Source organism: Onychostoma macrolepis, chromosome 06 (genome assembly GCF_012432095.1).
Source record: "Onychostoma macrolepis isolate SWU-2019 chromosome 06, ASM1243209v1, whole genome shotgun sequence".
Classification (NCBI taxonomy): domain Eukaryota; kingdom Metazoa; phylum Chordata; class Actinopteri; order Cypriniformes; family Cyprinidae; genus Onychostoma; species Onychostoma macrolepis.
In genome coordinates, this window is record NC_081160.1 from 27,412,325 (window position 1) to 27,435,301 (window position 22,977).

General features: G+C 35.5%; 1 protein-coding gene across 11 annotated transcripts in view; it reads right to left on the reverse strand.

The window, feature by feature from the left end:
- Positions 1–22,977, reverse strand: part of rap1gapb (RAP1 GTPase activating protein b) — a 56,591-nt gene that overhangs the window by 12,495 nt on the left and 21,119 nt on the right. For 3 of the 11 annotated variants that reach the window (XM_058778180.1, XM_058778185.1, XM_058778178.1), the window contains exons 3-12: positions 10,739–10,835; positions 4,396–4,431; positions 3,520–3,567; positions 2,467–2,505; positions 2,176–2,364; positions 1,602–1,705; positions 791–869; positions 465–518; positions 285–368; positions 95–195 (exon numbers count right to left, since the gene is read on the reverse strand). In XM_058778180.1, coding sequence (XP_058634163.1) covers positions 95–195; positions 285–368; positions 465–518; positions 791–869; positions 1,602–1,705; positions 2,176–2,364; positions 2,467–2,505; positions 3,520–3,567; positions 4,396–4,413 — 716 coding nt within the window. In that variant the 5' untranslated portion in view covers positions 4,414–4,431; positions 10,739–10,835. Of the gene's footprint in view, positions 1–94; positions 196–284; positions 369–464; positions 519–790; positions 870–1,601; positions 1,706–2,175; positions 2,365–2,466; positions 2,506–3,519; positions 3,568–4,395; positions 4,432–6,999; positions 9,080–10,738; positions 10,836–12,252; positions 12,850–13,010; positions 13,029–14,505; positions 14,594–22,977 lie in introns of those variants that run through there. The other 8 variants (XM_058778181.1, XM_058778177.1, XM_058778186.1 and 5 more) reach the window with 7 other exon arrangements.

Genomic DNA, 22,977 nt, shown 5'->3' on the forward strand with positions numbered 1-22,977 from the left:
ACTGAAGCCTGATTTATTAATAGGAATGTTGTTCCAGGACCAGGAAAAAAGTCCTACTTGGGTACTGTTCACGTTAAACACTGTAGGTCTATACCCTTTAAAATCATGAAGTTCAATCTTCTCTCCCAAGAACTCCAGAAACTCAACAAAAGCTGGACTTTCCTCATTGTTTCCGAAAAGCTCCTCTTCTGATGTCTGTAGAACAGAGAACATTTTCAGCACACAACCCACAAATAACATAAATTAAGCAATCCAGGAATAAAAACACTTAAAGGTGATCTAACCTGTGCAAATTTCTGGTAGATGACTCCAAACTTGAAGTTGTTGTTGATGACGTGCTCATCAAATGTCACAATAAGTCTGGATGCCTTAAAACATATAACATTTGAGGGTCAATGAAAGAAAACTACATGATTTGTTCATTCAGGGTTTTTTTGTTTTTTTATGCTTCTTTCCCAGCTTACCTTTGGGTATAAGACTGGATAAAATCGGTCCACATTCACCTCTTCACAGACAAGCTTGAAAAAAATAAAAAATTTGGATTAATCTAATTTACATTTTTCTAATCACATTATTTTATCTGATTACTAAGGCTGTCAATTTAACATCTTAATTTAGTTCAAATTAATTAGAAAAATAAAGTGACTTTTTTTTCATGGGGATAAATTAATAAAAGAACTTCAAAGTCAATTAAATTAATTGAATGTAAAATTATAATTGCTATATATATATATATATATATATATATATATATATATAAAGAATAAAAAATAACATTTTAATGTCCTACCTTCGCCATCTGCACAACATTGGGGAACTCGGTCAGACAAGAAATTGGTATCACATCATGGTAGGTTTTAAACCTTGACCTTCAATTAAAAGACAGAAGATGTACAGTTACCTCCAGCATTACAAACTATTATAATAACTAGCACTATCACTCATTCATTCATGAATGGTAGTTCAACTATCAAAAAATAGCCATGTGAATCACTCCAGCATTCACAGGTGCCCTTGTCAATTATCTTACAGCCAATATGAAACATTCAAAGAGTCCCTGAAGAGCTCCCTGTATAAAAGAGAGGCTTTATAGATCAACCTCTCTCTGACATGTACACTGTCTCTTGTTCCCATCCCCATCATTAAAGGGCCTCGAGACAGGCTTTGCGTTATAAAGAATAGATGTGACCTTGTGTTTCTGCTGCCTATTTTGAGCACTTAAGTCAGAACATCTTCGAAAATGAACAATGAGAGAGTGTGTGACAGGAGAGAGTGGACGTGAATGTTTCTTTAAAAAGAAAAGTGTCTGAGACAGGGTTGTGCACCATTCAGAACTAAATTGAGAATATCTTTTAAATTCCAATTCAATTTCTTAAACTGGATTTCAATTGAGGTAGGAAAAAAGGAGTAGCATTAAAAGGGAACGACGGTTTGAGACTATATTTTTACAATACTGTATATCATCAATTTCCTTTTATATCTCCTAAGATATTTAATAATAGCATTAATGAAAAGGTATTAATGAAACACAGAATTCAAAACATCAAAGCAATACATTTTTTTTTCATCTGGGAATAGTCAAGAGTGTGTGTCTACACTACCTAAGCAACAGTCGAAGGTGCTCCTGGTCTCCAATAACATCATACTTCACAGAGAAGACCAGGTGGCTCAGAGCGCTGTCCACTGAGTAATAATTAAAGTGCTCCTGCAGGAAGAGTTATAAATGCATAAAGGCTCTGAAAGACTCTTTACATTATGACAGATTCCTAAAAGCTCTGACCTTGAGAGACAGCAAGCCCAAAGAATATTATTACTGCAGTGGAAGATGACTATAACGGCAATAATGAGATAAACTAGTGTTCTAAGAAGAATTATCCATCAATTTGTTAATTGGTGAGAAAACAGTCCTAATGTGATTTTGATCAACTTCATTGTAAACTATATCTCAACACAGTTAATATGGCAGGTAAAGCAATTTTTTATAATAACCTGCATATTACATTTTCCATATATCACCACTTTTAGGATCCTTTTATGGTCCTTCCATCTATTACTTTAGAATTTAAGGTGATCATATGTATACAGTCATATCTCACACAGTTAATTTAGCTTTGGTAAACCTGATTTCATTGCTAATGAATAATTAAATATAATTTTGTCAACTCATAATCTCACCTTGCCCAGAAAGTGTTTCCTGTAGATCTTGGCTATGCTGTTTGTCTCCAGTTTATCCTGTGATACAGGACAAGGGGGCGGTTCCTCTGGTGTGGAGGAGGAGCCTAAATCATGATTGGTCCCTTCAATCCAGTAACCCCCAAACTGGGGCAGCAGAATGAGCGGTAAAGTGCCTGTACGACCCAATACCTGCCAGCCAACAAAAACGAAAACAACAATTTTACAGCCAGTATTTTACAACAAGAAAACACATTCATATTTACATATAAAAAAGCCAAACAAGTTTGCAACCTCATGGACGCTGGGATATGGAATGTAATCTTCCTCTGTCTGTGGGAGGAATAGAACGAGATTAGAGATGTAGACATTGTGAGCCTCTCATTCGAGTCACTTTAAGCTGCAGATAAAGGAAATATGAAGGTGCATAAAAGAGACCTGTGGAGACTCGTGATTCCAAACAAACCCTGAACTACACAGTATTCACAAGGCCTGCGGTGAAAGCATCAGATCACATGTTCTGGTGTTTTATGTTGACCTTAAATGCACAGAACTATAACAAAGTACTTCTATATAGATTCCAGTAAATACATACTTTATGGGCATTTACATTTGGAGTTGAATGTGTGATTCACCTTCATAAACTCATGAAAGTATAAAGCATTATATTGTAAGTAAGTCTGAGTATGAGTGCAGCCTAAGGACATATTCTTGCACAACAAACAACTAGACAGAGAGCAAAACTAAACAGAAGATATTACTTTCATATTCAAATACTGTATCTATTAGCTAGACACATTTATTTTAATAAGCAAATTCATTTTTCTCATGTTCTTCTCATAGGAGCAGTAAATAAAAATTGACACTGATCTACAGCATGACAAAAGTTGAACTATTTTTAATGCAATACTTACGGCACAAGATGCTGAAAGAGGTTTGCTCATTTAAACACTTTCATTTTTTTTTAAACAATCCCTGTATTTTAAATAATACTTCCAACATTTTAGACTTCTACACTAAGCTGCATGCAATGCATTTTGCCTTACAATTTGGCAAAAAGGTATTGTAATAGGCAATAATTGTGCTGCCAACCTTTTGAACCAGCGTTCATGTCAATAGAGCCCCCTTGATGCATTAAAATGTCAACATTTTAAAGCAGCAGAGCTTTTCTGAACTTCAAAGCTATAAGAATGAAGGTTAATATGAAAACATCCGCCTGTTACAAAAGCAACATTGTGTTTCTATGCACATGTGATAAACAACGCTGATGGCATTGACTGTGAGAACAGATGGTAATGACTATAACACTTGATGCTTGTTTATGTGGCTCTAAATATACACACTTACTTTGAGAGGAGGCGGAAGAGAGCACCTCTGCTCGTCCATTCTACTGCCCTGTGTTCACAAAAAGAAGAGGATGCTCCATTTAAAAACATACATCAAATGGAATTAATGTAATGGATATGCATTATTAGAACAGCAAATACCAGAAATGAAAATTCATCATTTGTTCATAACTTGAAATATTATATACATTTCACAATTTTCAAAAATTGAAAACATGGCGAATACATACCAAAATTTAAATACAGACATTACACAGAGGCCTGAAACATATTCTATGCAAGTATTCAAGCTTCTAAAGCAATAATGGACATTGGCATAAATGTACTTCAAATTAATGTATTATAAATGAATATATAAATAAATAACACATATCTAAAAGAAATTCTATAACCCTCTTAGGCTTGTTACAGCACTTATCTTACTTAAATGTGACAGTTTAGAAACTTTAGATGTTTGGAGAATTCAAACAAAACGAGTAAGAAATACATATTTATTTCTTTTTAAAAACTACTAGGCCAACTTCATAATAGTTTAATTTAAAAGACGCATTATATGCTCTTTATGCTCAAATTATGATGGATCACCAGGTTCAACAGACATTAAAATGTGCTGACCGAGTGTTTGCATACTTGCGCAGACTATATTTCTAACCCTGTTTTCAAGAGTTTAATGACAGAAGTACATATACTTTAAAGTGAATAAGTGATGCATTAAGAGAAAACCTCAGAATAGAGATGACAGATGACAGTAATAATAAGCAGAGACTGGGAAGGTGTCACCATATTGAAGGTTAAAAAAAGGTCAGAGGTCATGAAAAGCAAGAGATTGCAGAAAAAGCAATAAACACAAAACCGGATGAAAATGTGAACTTCTCACCTGCATTCGCTCTATCATTGCAAATATATCTGATGTCTGAGAACCAGGAGGAACAGATAAAAGAAGGGGGAGAGAGAGAGGAGGATGAACACAATGAGAAAGAGTGAGATCTGACAGTCTGCGAGTCCACTTGACATGAGAACGACTCTCGGCTCTCTCAGTGACAGTGGCTTTGCAGTAATGGACAGAGCTCCCCGCCTTGATCCTATGATCAACAGTGCATCAGACTACCAGATGTCCTTCCTCCCTATCATACGGTTCATCTCAATGGGAGATGAAGACTGTGAAACAGCATAATTTAACACGGAGACAGAGCAGCTGTGCGTATGAAGGATGTGACCTGACTAGCTACAGCTGCGGTGTCATATCATTGAGCCCACAGCTCAAAATAAACCAGCATAAGAATGTATATGAATTAAAGGGAATGTTGTTCAGAAATCACTGCCTGCTCATTAGCATGTTTGCTAATGCTTTGCATTGAAATGTGTTACCCTGGACCTTATTCTTAAGTTGCACGGGTATATTTGTAGCAATGGCCAACATTACATTGTATTCGTCAAAATTATCGATAACATTTTTTAAATAAAATTATTGGTCAATATTTTTCATTTATGCCAAAAATCATTAAGATATTAAGTAAATTTCCTACAATAAATATATCAAAACTTAATTTTTGATTAGTAATATGCATTGCTAAGGACTTCATTTGGACATATTTGAAGGCGATTTTCTCAATATTTAGATTTTTTTGCACCCTCAGATTCCAGATTTTCAAACAGTTGTATCTCAGCCAAATACTGTCCTATCCTAACAAACCATACATCAATGGAAAGCTTATTTATTCTTCATATTTCGGATGATTAAATCTCAATTTCAAAATAACTGACCCTTATGACTGGTTTTGTGATCCAGGGTCACATATAATCCTGCACTTTCTAAGTTAATGGGTTTTCCCTGGCAGATGATAAAATAAGTAAAAAAATGCATAGTTTATATTGAAGGTGGGATAACATAACATATTGTAGCAACGCAACAGCCACCTGGCAACCTCTTAGCAACAGAACAGCCACTCAGAACATACCAACAACCATCTAACAATGACCTAGAAACCACATAGCAACATTAAAGCCAATCAGAACACCCCTGCAAACACATAGCAACACCCTGGCAACTTGGCACTAAATTTTGCAAAGGCAAACACTACTGAAAAGATAAAAAAAAAAAAAAACGAGTTTGTCAGAATGCAGTTCCATTTTTAATGTTTAATGCTGATAAGACTGCAGAGTCAGGTAGGACTCTGCAAAATCCTTGCCAGTAACTGATTTTTCTCAACAAGAAATCACACACAAACTTGCACTTACATAACACACACACAGTTCAGAGTACCTTAAATGACTTCAATGTAACAAAACGCTATACTGAAACTGGAACTTCAGTGTGTTTCTCCATATGGCTTGCTGATTCATCAAACACAAACACCACACACACATTTATGAATTCACACAATTTACTTCTGTTGTTTTTATGTTAATCTAACTGGGTGTTGGACACTTTCGGGCCTGTTGACTTTTAGAGAGCTTTCTTAAAACAAACCGTTTTTGAAAAGTTGATATAAAATATCTTCACACAATTACTATGAAAAATAGATTATTATTATTTAAAATAACAGATTTTTTTTTAGATTGTTACAGTTTTTAAAAGGCAGTTTTGATGCAACCTTCATGTACAAAATTGGTTAGTTTGAATATAAATCAACCCCTGGGACATAAGATTGCCTAAAGTTTCAGATACACCCTGTTAAATATCTTTATAACCCAAAGCCTGTCCCTAAACCTACCTCTTGCAGAAACCTTAGTGCATTTTTAGATTTTAATTAAGACATGAATTAGTCTCCTTATTTGATTAACTGTTGGGAGGTCCCATTATAGTCATTTCAAGTTCTTCTATCATTGTGGGAACATTTGGTTCTCACATGCAGCTAATGCACACTTGACAGAAATGCTATTTCCTAAATTCATTTCACAAATTGTTATGAATCAACCAAGCAGTGTATTTGACATTTCTCAAAATAAGAGTGAGAATTCTTTCTCAACTAAGACATTCCATAACACTATTGCATCACAAACGTGCACAGTACACTCTGTACAGATCCTATGCAAGCATGTATGACTCAAAACCCTCGGATCAATATATGATCATAATTGAAATTTAAATTCACATTGTCATGACAATTTTCTCCCAAATCTGCGTTACAATAATGCAACAAAACATTCTCTTGTAAATACACTAATATATTATTCAAACTATAAAGTATTTATACATAATGATAATATCAGACAGCATGACTCTCATTACTGAATTACATCATGAGAGGAAAAATCAATGAGAATCATCATCGATAATGATAATTAAAAACGAAATCAAAAGTAAAACATCAGCACACATTACAGTAAAAAGAAACGCAATCACACATTACACTAATACATTATGTCTACACTCTTACACTTGGCCTTCTATATAAACACACAAACTCACACATTTCACTATTATTGATTTTTACTGTTATTGATTTTCCCCACACTTTCATACATTAAGTCTACTCACATCACTGAAGCGCCTGCGGTGGTGCATGGCAGCGAGAGCTGGACTGCGAAACCTGTACAAACTCTTAGCCATGATGAAGTCAATTAAATCAGCTGAAGCCTTAGAGACACGACTGTAACCGGCAACGAAACACTCTTTCTCTCAATCTTCATATGTTCTACTCATGAGAAAAGCAGCGGGGAAGGCAAGAAAAAGGCCAATAGCTTCCCCAATCTGCTACAACTTCCCCATTCTAGTCAAGCGTGCCATACGAAACAGCCTCTAATGAAGGAAATCACTGGTAAGTGTGTGTGTGTGTGTGTGTGTGAGCCCAGAAGCGTCATGCCCATTCAAACCACACATGCCCCCTCAGAGTTACTAGCCAAAGGACATGCAAAAAAGTGTTTTTTGTATCTTTAATAATTAAATTGCACAAAACACTGTTGCAGAAATCACCAATTATCAAAATGTCAAAACTGCTCTTTTCAATACTTGAAAATGCCCAATGACTGCCTTGTGAAGGTTCGCATGAAGTGAGTCTGTGAAATCTCATGACTTTTTTTTTTAAAATCTAAATCTAAGACCTTCAAGTGACCTTAAGATGTTACCGCAATAGTAGAATAACAGATGAGGTTTTGTGCATTTAGCGCTTTGTACACAAGCTTCTCTTTCTTCATTCTCCAAATATCTAATGTAATATATAGCTGCAAATATTTCCCATTATTATAGTGCATCTGTCAGAAATACTGCTAAAAGCAGGCTAAAAATATAAAATGGTAAGATGATATAATGTCACAGTTGCTGAAAGATAATATGACTTCCTCTTGTCACATTACGGCCACATGTTGCACAACTACAATGCATTTGCCAACACCATATTACAGAAATACTGCAACAGCATGAGTGTCGTAGGCAGGCAGGCTGTTTAATAACCCTAATGTGAGAATATTTTAAGGCAATACAGAAAACAGCTTCAAAAATGGCTATAAATGTGAATAATGTGCAGCCAAAGCAGAGTTACGGGGATAGGGTTGGATATAAGCCTTGTTCAAAATGAACTTCTCTGTTTTCTACTATCTTCGTACAAAAGTTGCATGATGGTGTTGTGGTAAAACCATCCTGTTGTAATGCTGTTATTGCTCTGGGATTCAGGGGAATCTGATGCAGCATCCCAAACTATACTGATTCTGGGATCATCCTGCCTCCTGTTCCCAGGATCAAGGTGTTTACAGACTCTGGAAGGAATTGGTGGGAAACCCAGAATTTCATTCCTCTGAGGCAGGTTTCGCAATGTCTGTTCTCAGAGGTCGCTGAGACTATTTTCTATTTTCATTTCAGTATTAACTTCATGTCAGACGTTTCTCATAAAATGAAGTAGGACAAATAAAAACAGACAGAAGTGAGACAATCGCTGAGATAAAATAAAACAAAGTAAAAAAAAAAAGTCATTTTAATTAGCTTCTATTTAGCTTCAATTTATTTTTCTTTCAGTTTTAGTGTTAGCAATTCTAGTACTTTAACTTAAACTTATTTTTATGTCATTTAAAATCTCTAGTTGTTTAAGTTGTTGTTTTTTCCATCAAAATTGGTCAGCTGTAAATGAGCTGTAAATGCCATGTGATGAATTACTCTAGCACTGCAGGAAAATGATGCACGCATTTCCATGCCATTCATTAACGTCCATCTTGAACTGTGACATGAATGCCAGCAGACAGGAAAAAATTAGTCCATTTAATGCTTTTAGGGGCCCAAAAACAAATCTAATAAAACATTTGCCATTTATAAGTCTCAATTTGCTCTCAAATGGAACAACTGAGATATTAAAAAGAACTCATTTGCAATATCTTTTGTGTGATAAGATCTGCATTATGCAACCTTGCTTACTATTAGTAGTTGGGGAATTCAACAAAACCCTAATGCAAAGACCATAATCCACAGACAATAAACATTAAATTAAAAAAAGTCATGCTAAGGTAACTTGTTTACAATCCAATTTCACTTGGATCATGTTGAAACTAAATTCACAGCCATTATAATCCCAGCGTGGCTCTGCAGAGATGCTGAGCTGATTGTATAAGCATCTTGCATTAGTGAAATACATAAAATGCCTAACTACACCACCTAGACGGAGCTAATCTTATTCAACCTCTCCCAATGCCATCGAGACACTAATCATTCTAGGACATCCCTAAACACGGACAATTCAGGACTCTTGGATCCCAGAAGCCCTCGTGCTAATGGCTCTCAGAGCTGCTCAGAGACACAGATGAGTTCAATTAAAAAAGCACTTGGGTGCTAATGAGGGGAATGTGTGTCCCTGGAGAAGAGCTAGCAATGGTTCATCTTCAGATAATAAAACTTGCTAAAGACTTATTTAACATTTGATATTAAATGACAAAAAGAGCAGTACTTTTTGAGTAAAAAAATGTATTTAAAGCCTCCCTAAAAAGGTATCTCATGGACCGCCACCGGGTCAGCTCACACTAAAAGGTGCCAAAGTGACTGAAGTGCTTTCATTTGCAGTTCTTCGGGAGATCTTGGTGCCTGGAGGAGCTTTGATTTCTTTTTGGATCAAATTAGCATTCCGTTCCTCAACAAAGGATAATTTCTAAAGTTAAACTTGGATGTTGGTCCTTGAGGGGGAATCTTGGAGCGCTAGTGCAGAATTATCTGGTGACACACTTCAACCGATTAAGCATGAATTACAAAAGAATCCTTTCTGTGGAGGACTGGGAGGACTGCCGAAAATAAAATGAAGGAATCAATTATGAATTCATAAAATAATAAATGATTATATTAATAATAATGTTTCCATCTATTTGCCCAGGGAGAATTCATTTTTGTTTAACCAACCAACTTCTGATTTATTTTAAACACCTCCCTATGGCTACCAACAAAAATGTAAATAAAGGAAAAATCTTTAAATAAAATTTAGTCAAAAGTTATACATTAGTGTTTGTAGAATGCCAAGCGTACTGTATATAACTGTCAATTTGAAAAGTGATTATTTATTTACAATACCGTTCAAAAGTTTGGGGTCTGTAAGATTTTTAATGTTTTTGAAAGAAGTCTTATGCTGTGTGTTTTATTTCAAAAGAAAAACAGTAAAAATACCAATATTGTGAAATATTAGTGCACTTTAAAATAATTTTTTTCTTTTGAAATATATTTTAAAATGTTATTTATTCCTGTGATGGCAAAGCTAAATTTTCAGTATCATTATTCCTTTGTCCTGCTTAATTTTGTGGGAACCATGATAATTTTTTTCAGGATTGTTTGATGAACAGAAAGTTCAAAGGACCAGTATTTATTTGAAACAAAAATTTTATAACATTATAATTGTCTTTACTGTCACTTTTAAATAGTTAAATGCATCCTTGTTGGATAAAAGTACTCATTTCTTTTTTTTTTTAAATACAAACAGTATTGTACATTTTTCATTTTAAATGAATAATTAGATTACTGATTTCATCCTTTTATTTTTGTGACACTCCAATAATCAAGTCTTCCACAGAAATCAACAAAATGATGAAAAAGAAAGAAAGAAAAAAGTATACACACACACAAAAAGAAGCAGCTCATCTATTTGTAATAGATGGTTGTCACAAGAAACAGGAAAAGGCAGGTGAACAGCAGGAAGAAATAAACGAGAGAAGGCAGTCGTTTGATATTCCTAGCACTTCTCCGACTGAACCCAAGGCTCTGCTGGAATATAACATGATTAGAGGAAAAAGGAGTGAAATGTTAAAACCAGCCAAACCTTTAGAAGAGTCGGAGCAGGTAATGGAGGAAAGGACTTGACCAGACCAGGACGTTCTAACGGGTCAGATATTCGCGGGATTCTGCCATCTTGTTTCCTGTGGACAAACAAAAATCCTCAGAGCTAAATCGGGAGCATTAACAACTCAAGGCAATCAGATCATTCACATTGGCACATTTGCTACAAGTGTTCTTCTCAAGATCAAATTAGAAATGCTCAGCGTCATTGACTGCTCCAGCTGAGAAGGAATTGATTAGTTAGTATGCAATACAATATGCTGAAAAAGCCACAGGTGTGCGCGTGTGTGTGTGTGTGAATGCAGACAATGACACACATCGCATGGAGTAGAATCAAGCCCTCAGTTTTTGTTCCCTCCCTCCACTGGCCTGTAATTTGACTCAAGCCAGAGCCTCAGTTCAAACACATTATTTCACATCATATCGACTGCACTCAGCTCGCGTCGCATTTAACAGCCGATCCTAAATCAATTAAAACTCATGCTATTTGGCACACAATCTGTTCCTCCTTGCCAGTCTGGACGCATATTAATGTCTGTCTGAAGGCACGTAACGGTTTTTAGTGCTTTGTTTTACAAGCTGATAATGATCTATTCATCCTGACTGTAACCAGATTATTATTTTATTATTACACTGAATTTTGTACGAGGTGGCCCTACAGTTAATAGCAAAACAGGACCATAAATATAATATACTGACTTTGGAATTTGACGTTTGGTCTAACATACCAGAAATAAACGGCTTGAAAGCATTGAAAAACACTTTCAATGAGAGATGACCTCTGGAGGGCGACCTTCAGTGATTTATTCACTGTCGGTACAAAAGCACCTTCAGATGGCAAGCCTGCATGTCATTCAGGCGTTTTCTGTTGGATACTGCACGCAAAAAATGGCAAGAGAGTCTCAAAACAGCAAGCTCCAATGTTATTGGCTGACTTAAACTATTTCCAGGAGTCAAAGTGGGCAGGTTTTTTTTTAAAAAGTCAGTTGGGAAACAACACAAAAATTTGTGTTTGCAAATTCCCCTTCTACCACAATGATCACTTTTGAGTAGGAACTAGTGACTGGATTCTTGGCATGATTTGTAACTTTCTTGGCAGTGAATCTATGAAAGACAGTTACAGATACATCATATAATGTAGTTTGAGGCATTCAGTACACTCTTAAAAATAAAGGTGGGGGCTTTCACAACAATGCCACAGAAGAACCATTCAGTGAATGTTTTTTTTTTTCTATAGAACCTTTTTCAACTGTAAAGAATGTTTTGTGGAATGTATAAGTTCCATGGGAGTTAATCATGGAACCATAAGGGGTGTTCACACCAGAGGAACCTTTTCATAGTTCATTGAACTATTGGTGGAAGTACCCACTTTTTGGCGTGTTCACACCACAGGAACTAAGAACTCTACCAGTGATGTAGGTGTACACTGATCGACCAAACGCATACCAAACACCGGCTCCACGAACACGAAAAACAGTGATAACGGCATTTAACTACCTGTTGTCTGCAGAGTTGTGTTCTTTTCTCAGCCTCGATATGTAACACTGCAAGTTGTCATAGGAGATTTTGTCAGATTTTCGTGCTCTTTCCATCACATAAATTGTGAGTTTACATTCCATCTCTGTTATCACGAAACCCACAACACACAACAAATACAGCTCCGATCATGGTGTCCTCCATTCACGGGTTGTTGACATTTGTAAATGCCGCGAATAAAGACAGGAAAACGGCCCGAGAGGGAAATTGGTTCTCTAGGAACCATCATGCTGGCTAGTTCCTAGAACTACACAGTACGAAAGTGCCTATAGATGCCAAAAAAAGAGCCTTGATTTTTGAGAGTGTCAAGGGATTCAGTAGAACATTATTGATAAAATGCTAAAAATAGTGTTTTTGACCAAAACATGCTGCAGTGTGGACCAGATTTTGTGATGATACTCATTGTTTTGGCTACATTGTGTGACACTATTGCTTGAAGGTCTGAACCTCATATGTGCAGAGGTCACAGAAGATCACAAGACTATGTGAGGACCACGACATCCAACTAAGGAGAACTGTGAAGTGTCTGCTTATGCTGCACAGAAAAGTGACAATTTGCATACTGTTAAAAACCAAATGAAACTGGGGTCACCTTAGACAGCAGGACAAAAAGCCATTTCAGTTGGAAGTGGCTGAGACACCTCTTGAAAATGATGTCAGATGCCAACAACATCATGTCCTGTCACCAAAGGCACAGCGGGGTTTTGTTAGACCTTTACCTCTTGAGGATCGCCAGAGCTGACTCACTTCATTAGCCTGATGGCAGGTTATGTGCTGAAAAGCCCCTGAAGTCGTCGAGGAGTTTTGACAGCGATACAAGCTGTTGATTTGTCACAGCACATAAGCCAAGCTTGACGGAGATGTGGCACAAGAGGCTGATACAAAACACAATGCCAGCGACATTTCCACAGAGACGGTGAGTGTGGGTATTTGCATTTGAAGACAAACATGACACCAGACAGCTCTAAAACTATTTACTCTACAAATTTAATTATTCTTGCATTTTCTGATCCATCTTGATTCCACAAATGTTCACCTACTGTGCTGTTCCTATCTGTGGGTAGCACCTACATCTTAGCATAATCATTCAAAGCACATTAGGAAAGATGTCTCTGCATCCCATAAGTGGCACATTTCAAACTTGAAGAAGGTAGAAGATCATAAGAGAGTGCATTTACATTCAATTATTTAAGGTACAGTAGCAAAAACAAATAAATTAATGAAATGAAATAAAATGTTAAAATATATAATATTTTTCAAAAACACTAAAACCCAAACTTTTGACGGGTCGTGTGAGTTTAAAAATAGTTGTTTAAAACTAAAGCATGTTTCCTTAGCATGTTGTTAGAGCTATGATCTATCAATTGTGCAAAAAAAAAAAAAAAATTAAAAATGCTGACATAGAAATTTAATTATTTTAAAAAAGTAAAATAAAGACCCCTTTAAGACCCACATTGGGCAAGGGTTAGGAAAGGCTCTGGAAAACCTGGAGGCAGAAAGAGTTGCAGGATTCATACAGAAAATGCAAAGCAGCGCTGCTCCCTGGGTCTGTCAGGTGCACCTGCTAATACAAATGAATTTGACTGTGTTTACATGAATTAGCAATAAGCTATCTGACACTAGCACAGAACTACAGAACAGAGTGTGCATTAAGATAAAATCATGAATAAACATTTTAGAGATAAATAGATTACCTGACAAATGCTGTACGTTCATTTCTCTGCAATTTGCAAAAATGCACAAAACACATAAAACTCAATCCTATGACCTAGTCCTAGGGTAAGTGTGAACTATGAGGAAACCACAAGTGAAATCAATAGGATTTACTAAATCACTAACATGCAAAAACTAGAGATGCAGATGACGTTCTTAGTGCAGCTATAGCATCCTGCATTTGTTGTCATTAATAGTGGAGTTAACATACTAAACACACTCAAATCTAAATAACAATATCTTTAACCAACATTTGCAAGAAATCACTAAACAGTCACCAGAAAATGGTATCGGTGCATCGCTACCAAAAACACCACCATGCCCCCAAAACAAGCCCACACACGGCTCACTCAGCTTCATCACAACCTGCTCCACTAATACTGTCTGACACCTCTTCAGCTGACTGCCTCCCACTACGACCACCTGAGCTCCACACCAGCAGAAGACAGACCATCTTATGATGGAGTGACAGAGAGAAAGAGAGAGCGAAACATTACTTACTTGTACACATACACAGACAACAAATCAGCGCTGAGCAATCTGTTCTGCAGCTCTAAACCAAATGGGCAGGTGACAGACAGATCTCTCGTTTTCCTATCGCTCCCTCCCTCTCTCTCTCTCTCTCTCTCTCATCCTCCCAACTCTTTCTGTTTCTTTCCCTCCCCCTGGCTTCTCACACCATTTTATGACTCACTCCTCTCCTCTCTTGCCTTTTTTTGGGTTATCAGCCCAGAATCTATTACTTCTGAACCAGTTTGAGGTTTCTGCATCCCTTTATCGGACCTGTTTTGACATTTGGCCAATTGTTCTTTCTCATGCCAATATTTCTATATCCTCATAGCCACCAATACATCCTGCTGATGAAAGTGCTGCTTTTGGCTAAAGGAATAGTCCACCCAAATCTGGCAATTCAGTTACTCACTCTTCAAGTCGATACAAACATACATAACTTTGTCTGTGGAACACAATAGAATAGAATAGAACGTTTTCCATGCAATACCTTGACTGGATACTCAGGCTTTAGTGCCATAAAATTACATTCAATTCAAAGTCTTGGAAGATTCATGACCAAATCCTTCTTCTGAATAAGATCTTTAAATTAATCTAAATTAATAAAGGGCAAATTAATTTAAACACAAATTAAAAATACTATCTTCACTTTTTTGCTTTTAAAATGCCTTGTAGTATTGATTTCCAATGTAAATGCTGTACTACAAATGCAATTTCTAACAAGTCAAATTATTTTCAGTGGTAACTGACAGCATGTCACAGACACTGTCAATAGAGCTTAACTTGTTTTGAACTCAAAACACTCCCTGTGTGTGTGTGTGTGTGTGTGTGTGTGTGGGGGTGGGGGTTGTAATTCGAGCCTCTTATGTAGTTTTAAAGGGATGTTATCTGTCAAGTCTACAATTAGCCCACTCAGCCCTCTAAACTACCTCAAACGGATTTGCTGCCAATCCCAAACCATTCCCACAGCTGCAGGCATACTGAACCGAACGACTATCTCAGATGGGAACATCCCTCACAGAGACAGTCACCACAGAGTTCCCATCAGTCCTCACTTTATGCAGCAGCAGTAACTGGGTGGTAAAATATCACAAAATTAAACAACACTTTTTATTTTCACCACCAATATGGTTTCCCTCAATACCGCACAACTTCTAGAACTAGAAAATACACAACAAAATGTATGGAAAGAAGATGTGACGGTATGATCTTGCTTGCTTTAGGAAAATAAAATAAAATAAAATAAAATAAAAATTTTGCCTTAGCAATGTACTGTATGTAACAATGAAAATCATCTACACTCTTCTCTCGTCTTGTTACAATGACTCAAAGGGACAGCATAAATAAAAGCAGCAAGCAATAAAACCAACTGTATCTGCATCATTTATTCATGGTGTGACGCATGCTGGGAAGTCAAGTAGTCTACATCTATCAATGTTACAACTTACAGTATCAAGTTCATTATACTTCCTCCAACTACTCTGAATTTACTTCTGAAGTTGATACTTTGAAAACTCTGTAAAAATTCTAATGAGTTACAGAAGAAATCTCAAGTATATTAGAACACTGTGCCCAGATTAGAAAGTTAAATGAAACATAACTGAGAACTCCAAGCTATAAAAAAAAATCTCTTCAGGAGTAAAACTTTCCTTTGGGACTATAATCACCCCACAACATTGTCTGCATGTTCTTGCAGACAACTTTGTATCTTACCAAAGATGGTTGACTTTACGTAGAACAGACTCAGAAAGGCTCAACCTTCTGCCATTCCCATTTACGGAGTTCCCCAACATGCTTCTCAGCAGCTCCACGCAAATGGACCAGGCCTCTTCTCTCTAAAGCTTTTCTGTCCGCACCCAAGTAGACAGAGACTCAGGTTTGAGACGTCCACCTGAATGTTGAGTTCTTTGTGTTTATTAGACAGTTGAAGTTTCACTCCCGGCTATTGGGGAAGTGAAGAAGTCAAACCTGTTTTCAAGTATTCTCTCCATAAACGGTCTTTACTCGGCCCACAGCAGGAGGGTCCAGGACTGATTTCAGGTTAACAAACAAAACCAGACCCAAGGGCAAGAACAACTGACCATGGAAATGAAAGAGCTGGGTGTTCTTCTCCTTTTGTCATGTCAACGGAAACATCCAGTCATATTGGATCAATCAAAAATGGACCTGAGCAATCAAGTATCTAGATATTTTTGATGGGCTATTTTGACATGGGTCAGTGAACAACCACCTAGCAACCACCCAGAACACCCTAACATGCTAAAAAATGAATCAGAACTTCTTTGCAATTGTTGAGGCGAGTTTTGCACAATACACACACATTAATAACATAAAAAATGTGTTTGAATAATCAATTTATGCAAATGAATAGGCAAATAAATGGAATGATAAATAGAAAACATATTCCGTAAAGAGTGTTATATTTGTCTGCTTTCAGATATCTTGACTGTGTTTTCCCTGTATGCATGGATGAAATGAATATTCACTGACAACAGTGCTTCAAAACACACTGTCTGATCTTAGACACACGACACCATCCAGGCTCTCGGCTGACTCTGGTGTCATGGGAATTATTTCCGAAATAAAACTGATAGAATATAGGTCTATTTTCAAACTCCCATTCAAACCTCTCACCTCTCAATCACTCTCTGACTAAAACAAATCCAACTAGCAAATGCTGTTAATCCATATCTTTTGCTACATCCAGAAATAATAATCATAGGAAGAATTCATCAAACAAGAAATACTAAAAGGTAACAATTCACTAAAACGGTCAACAAAAATATTTTTTTTTAGCTGAAAATCCCTTTTAGTTTAACCCAGACTGGGCTATCAGGTAACACCTATGGGTGGAGACCCTCACAGCCTGTTTTCTCACCTCACCTGTTTTACACTAAAAACACAGTCGGAATGAACATTGCTTTTGGAAAGTTGCATTTTAATAGAGGTGTAAAAAAAGTTACATAAACAGATAGATACAGAGACAGAAAGATACAGTACACATATGATACATATGTAAAATAGTTTCATTTGGAAAAATTACATAAAAATAACAATTAAATATCAAATTAATAATATGTTTTAATATAAAAAAAAAAAAAAAAAAATAAAAAAAAAAAATATATATATATATATATATATATATATATATATATATATATATATATATATATATATATATATATATATAATAATATATATTTAATTTAATATATATATATTAAATTAAATATATGTTGAATTAAAAGTTGTATATTTACATTTGTAGTATACTTAGGAAATGTATTTATCAATTCGAAAGGAAATGTATTTATTTACATTTTATTATATAATATTCTATTTTATATTATATTATGTTAATTTGATAACAGATTCAGTCCTTTTATTTATTTGTAAGTTTATTTATTCATTTAGCAGATCACCAATATTAAAGTCTTACACCAAAATCAACAAAATGACAAAGAATTAAAAAGAAAGTTGGACAAACAGACAGATAGGGGAAAAACAACAGGGTGAAAAAAAACAGTAGGGGGGGAAACAACACATTTAATAGAGTTTCCAGGGTGAAATGAAGGGCAACATCCTGAAGGGCCCAATCGCTGCTGCTCAAGCACCTGTTGTCATGTTGAGCTGAGCTTCACTTCCTGTCAGGTAATTCACAACATCTGTTTGCCCTCTTCAGGCTATATCACAATCACACAGACCCAAACCTCTAGCTCTTCATGTCAAACACCAGCTAAATCAACTGAATCCAGTGTGAAGATGTCATTTACAGATACTAAATGCTTTGACTTCATATCTCATAATTACATATTGAGAATTTCTATAATGCAAGATTCAGAGTAGTGATAGAGGCAGCAAAAACATTATGCATTTCTAACATAACCCATTAATCATAGATGAACAGCATTTTCTCATCTGTCTAACCAGTTCCCACGTCTTCCTACAATTTCAGACTCTGCAGTACAGTAAGAAATTGAAATGTAATCGATCTGTTCCATTGTAAACTCCACCCAAATAAAGTTCCAGTCTGCTTTCGCGCTTTCCAGACATCAGGTAAGAGGAAATATGTTTTCCAGAGCTCCACAGCACCACAGCAGAGAACAATTTTCAATGGCACCTTAAACAAGCATTTTAATAACCTCTTTCAGACTGAAGCACATTCCGTGAACGCACAGATCTCTGGGGGTTTACTTATCCTGTCAACTTAGATGACTTAAATGACGCCGCCGTGAGGCATAGCTTACTAACGTCCCCCAAAGACCACTGCTGTCCTCACTACACCAGTGTCCTCACAGAATCTGGGTGAACTACAGTCCAAAAACAAACAAAAAACAAAGAACTGCTGTCCATATCCTACCACAACAAAACTAATTCAACAATTAATTTATTGCAAAACCACTTAAATGGATCAAAATGTCCACTTACAGTTATGGCATTACCATTAGTGATCAAGTTCAATCCAACGTTTAATTCTTAAAACATTAAATATTAGTTGAAATACTATTAAAACAACAACTTAAACCGCAAATATATTCAAAGAAGCAAATGTGAGCCTGGACCACAAAACCAGTCTTAAGTAGCAAAGGTATATTTGTAGCAATAGCCAACAATACAGTATATAGGATTTTTCTTTTATGCCAAAAATCATTAAGATATTAAGTAAAGATCATGTTCCATGAAGATATTTTTTACATTTCCTACCGTAAATATATCAACACTTAATTTTTGATTAGTAATATGCATTGCTAAGGACTTCATTTGGACAACTTTAAAGGCGATTTTCTCAATATTTCTCAAAGTATTTTTTTGCACCCTCAGATTCCAGATTTTCAAATAGTTGTATCTCGGCCAAATATTGTCCTACCTACCAAACCATACACTGTAAAAAAAAATTCGGTAAAAAACCGGCAGCTGTGGTTGCCGGAATTCTACCATAAAAAAGACGGTAACAACATTTTAGGTTTTACGGTTTTAACTTAAATTTACAGTTAAATACCGTAATTTCATTAACTGATATAATGTTAATATACCAACCTATTGAAGTACTGAAATCTGTTTTTTACCTTTGAAATACACACTGATAACCACCAAATGCAGGTGGTGATGAGAAAGTCACATGATGAACCAAAGCCCAACACAAACAGCTTTTAAATAATAACATATATAGAAGGTGCACAGTGTCATTCACACAAACACTAAACACCATCATGGTGAGACTCATTAAACTGAAATATGCAATAAACATTAATTTAACAACATCAGATGTAACATACAAACCTAATAAACATAAATGATAAGAAAAAACTAAGAAGAAACAGTTATTTCAAAGAAAAAAACATCAAATTCAAACAAAATTTGAAATGCAACGCAGGGAATTCTGGGAACGTTAGTTTACGGTTTTTCCCTGTAAATTTTACAGGAACTTACCATTAACCATTTAACAGGTTTTTACTGTAGCATTTTCAGTTTTTTACCATTAAAATCACAATAATTTTTTACAGTGTACATCAATGGCAAGCTAATTTATTCAGCTTTCAGATGATGTATAAATCTCAATGTTTTTTTTTTTTTAAATGACACTTATGACTGGTTTTGTGGTGCAGGGTCACATATAATCTTGGTAATCATTCAGCACTATGGTACAAATCAAAGCACCATATTATTAATATGTCCTTCCTGAGTACATCTAACACTGCATCAACAGCATCACTTAAGAGCGTCCCTGTTGTCCCTGGCAGCTTTTATCCCAAGCACAAGCTCATCCCATGAGAAAGGACGCTAGGACGCACCATCCAGCGCACATCTTTTACTATCGCCTCCATACGCCCTTTTACAGCCTGTTTCTTACAAATCTGAGAGCTGTCTTAACAATTTTCTCAGGCCTGTAAGATAAAGACCAGCTTAGAAAGCCCACACGGGCCACGTTTCAGCAACTGTAACAGCAGAGACATTCATGCCATACAGAAGAGAATACCAGGCTGATGCGTAATACTGATCTGAATAGGTCTAATCATAAAAGCATTGTGTCTCCAAACAGCACTGGCTCTGACAGTGCAGTGGGCGTATATGAGAGGAAGTGTTTGGACGCAAAGTGACTCGGTGCAGTGAAATTCCAAACATGCACGACAAAAGAGCACTTGAAAAGGCAAACGATTAAAGTTACAAATGCGCTTTTACCTGTTTTATAGCAATTCATTACTGTAAATATTGCTTTTGAAAAGAATGTTTTTTTGTGACTTTTTTGTGAGTGTTACATTTTTATATTTCCAAAGAAAAGGCAAATAAATCGGATGACATTTAATCATGTTGAGATTTTCAAACTGACCAATAACTGTGCCTGCTTAACCAATTAACAGAACTAGTAACATAATCAATCAACAGATTCATCAAGAGATAATAAATACATGTTTTTAATAATAAATATTTTATATTAAATTGTATTATTTATTTTAACATTTTACATAAATATTAAAACATACTATAAAATAAAATAAATCTATAAATAAAATACTATAAAATAAAATTATAAATCTTTTTAGTTCTCAAATGTAGTAAATGTTCAGTAAATACTGTGTTTTAAATTAGAAAATAAAATAAAGCCTACAATATAAAATACAATAAAACATTTTTTAAATAAAATACTGCATGATCCATTGGGGGAAAAAAACAAAAAACATTTTACAGCCACACTGTAAAAAAAAAAGAAAAAAAAAGAAAAGTTGAGCCAAATTAAAATTTTAAAGCAACCAACTTCAGCAGATTTTTGAGTTTGTTCAACTTATTTTTGTGGGAGATTCTCAAATTTTTGTTGTATAAACTTAAAACGACAAGTTGAGAAAACTCAAAAATCTGCTGAAGCTGGTTGCCTTAAAATTTTAAGTCGGCTCAACTTTTTTTTTTTTTTTACAGTGCATTTAAACAATAGTTCACCTAAAAAAGGAAAATTTTGTCATCATTTACTCACCCTTCAATTCCAAATCTGTATGAGTTTCTTTCTTCAGCTGAACAAAAAAGAAGAATGTTGGTAACCAAATAGTTGACGGTAGCCGTTGACTTCTATAGTTTTTTTTTTTCCATACTATGGAAGTCAACTGTTTGGTCACCAACATTCTTCAGAATATCGTCTTTTTGTTGTCAACACCTGAAATAAATTCATACAGGTTTAGAAAAATCTGAGGATCAGTAAACGATGACAGAATTTTCATTTGTGCATGAACTATCCCTTTAATGTGAAGTATAATTTATGTAGATTATGTAGCAGGACGAGTTACACACCAAAGTTTAATACTTAAGGGCAGAGGATTGTTAATACTATGAAAACAACAACTTACAGTGCAAATAGATACATATTCAGTGTTTTCATACTCAAAGAATGTCTTTTGTTTCTTCCAATACATGTACAACAAAATTCGGATGTTTATCTGACAACAAACCTCAGGACGAGGGTACTTAATGTGTTTGCTTCATGTTTTATTCAACTAAAGCGAGCTGTTGAAACCCTTACTGTCTGAGTATGTGAAAGCGAAAAGGGTAAAAGACAAGAGAGGAGGGATATAAAGGAGGAAAACAAAGAAAACAACAGTAAGAAAGCAAGGGGGAAAAGAATAGTATAAAGATAGCCAGTTTTCACGTGTGCTGTTTCTCTTGGGTCTCTCTTCGCATTAGCATGCACCACAGCGCACATCTGGGATGATACGCGCGGAGTGAAACCCAGGTCCCGTCATAATTACATTCAGCCATTCGCCCTCTCCCTTCACGTTTCCTCTTCTCTCCAGACACATCCTCTTCACAGCCATTATAAACCAGCTTTACACATTACCAGTTGCCTCTGTAGTAATAACGCTGTCAGTCAAGCAGGCGTAAAACATTCCACCAGCAGTATAGAGCGGGGGTGGCTGATGCGAAAGTTTGCTTGTATTTGTGAAGTAACTGGATCCAACCTGCCCTTTTCAACTGCTCACACAAATCATACAGTAGTTGAGGTGACCTTTACAGTTATGGAATGTGATGACAAACTTTGTGCCTTGTGTCCAAACGTGTACAAAGGGGGGAAAAAAATATGTGACACTAAAGCCAAGGGTTTAAATTAAATATGTGATACACTACACTGGGAAAAAATATGAATAGAAATATTTTATATATTTTTTTAATACAAGTTGAATTGAATTTATATTTGATATATTATTTTATATTATATATTTAAAAAATGTAACTATTTTTCCAGAGTTCTTTCTTTTCCAAAAAAAAAAAAAAAAAATTCTAAATATCCTTAAAATGAGATACATTTACATATATGCCAATTAAATTTAAAAAGCATTCAATACATAGTCTATGAAAATAAGCATCTTTAATATTCAGTTTTGCTTCTGAAGTACATTTATCATAATTTACACAAGGATGTTTAGAGAAGAAAAAAAATAGCTGATTAAGACTTTTCTTTGACCATTAATAAAAGTGTGC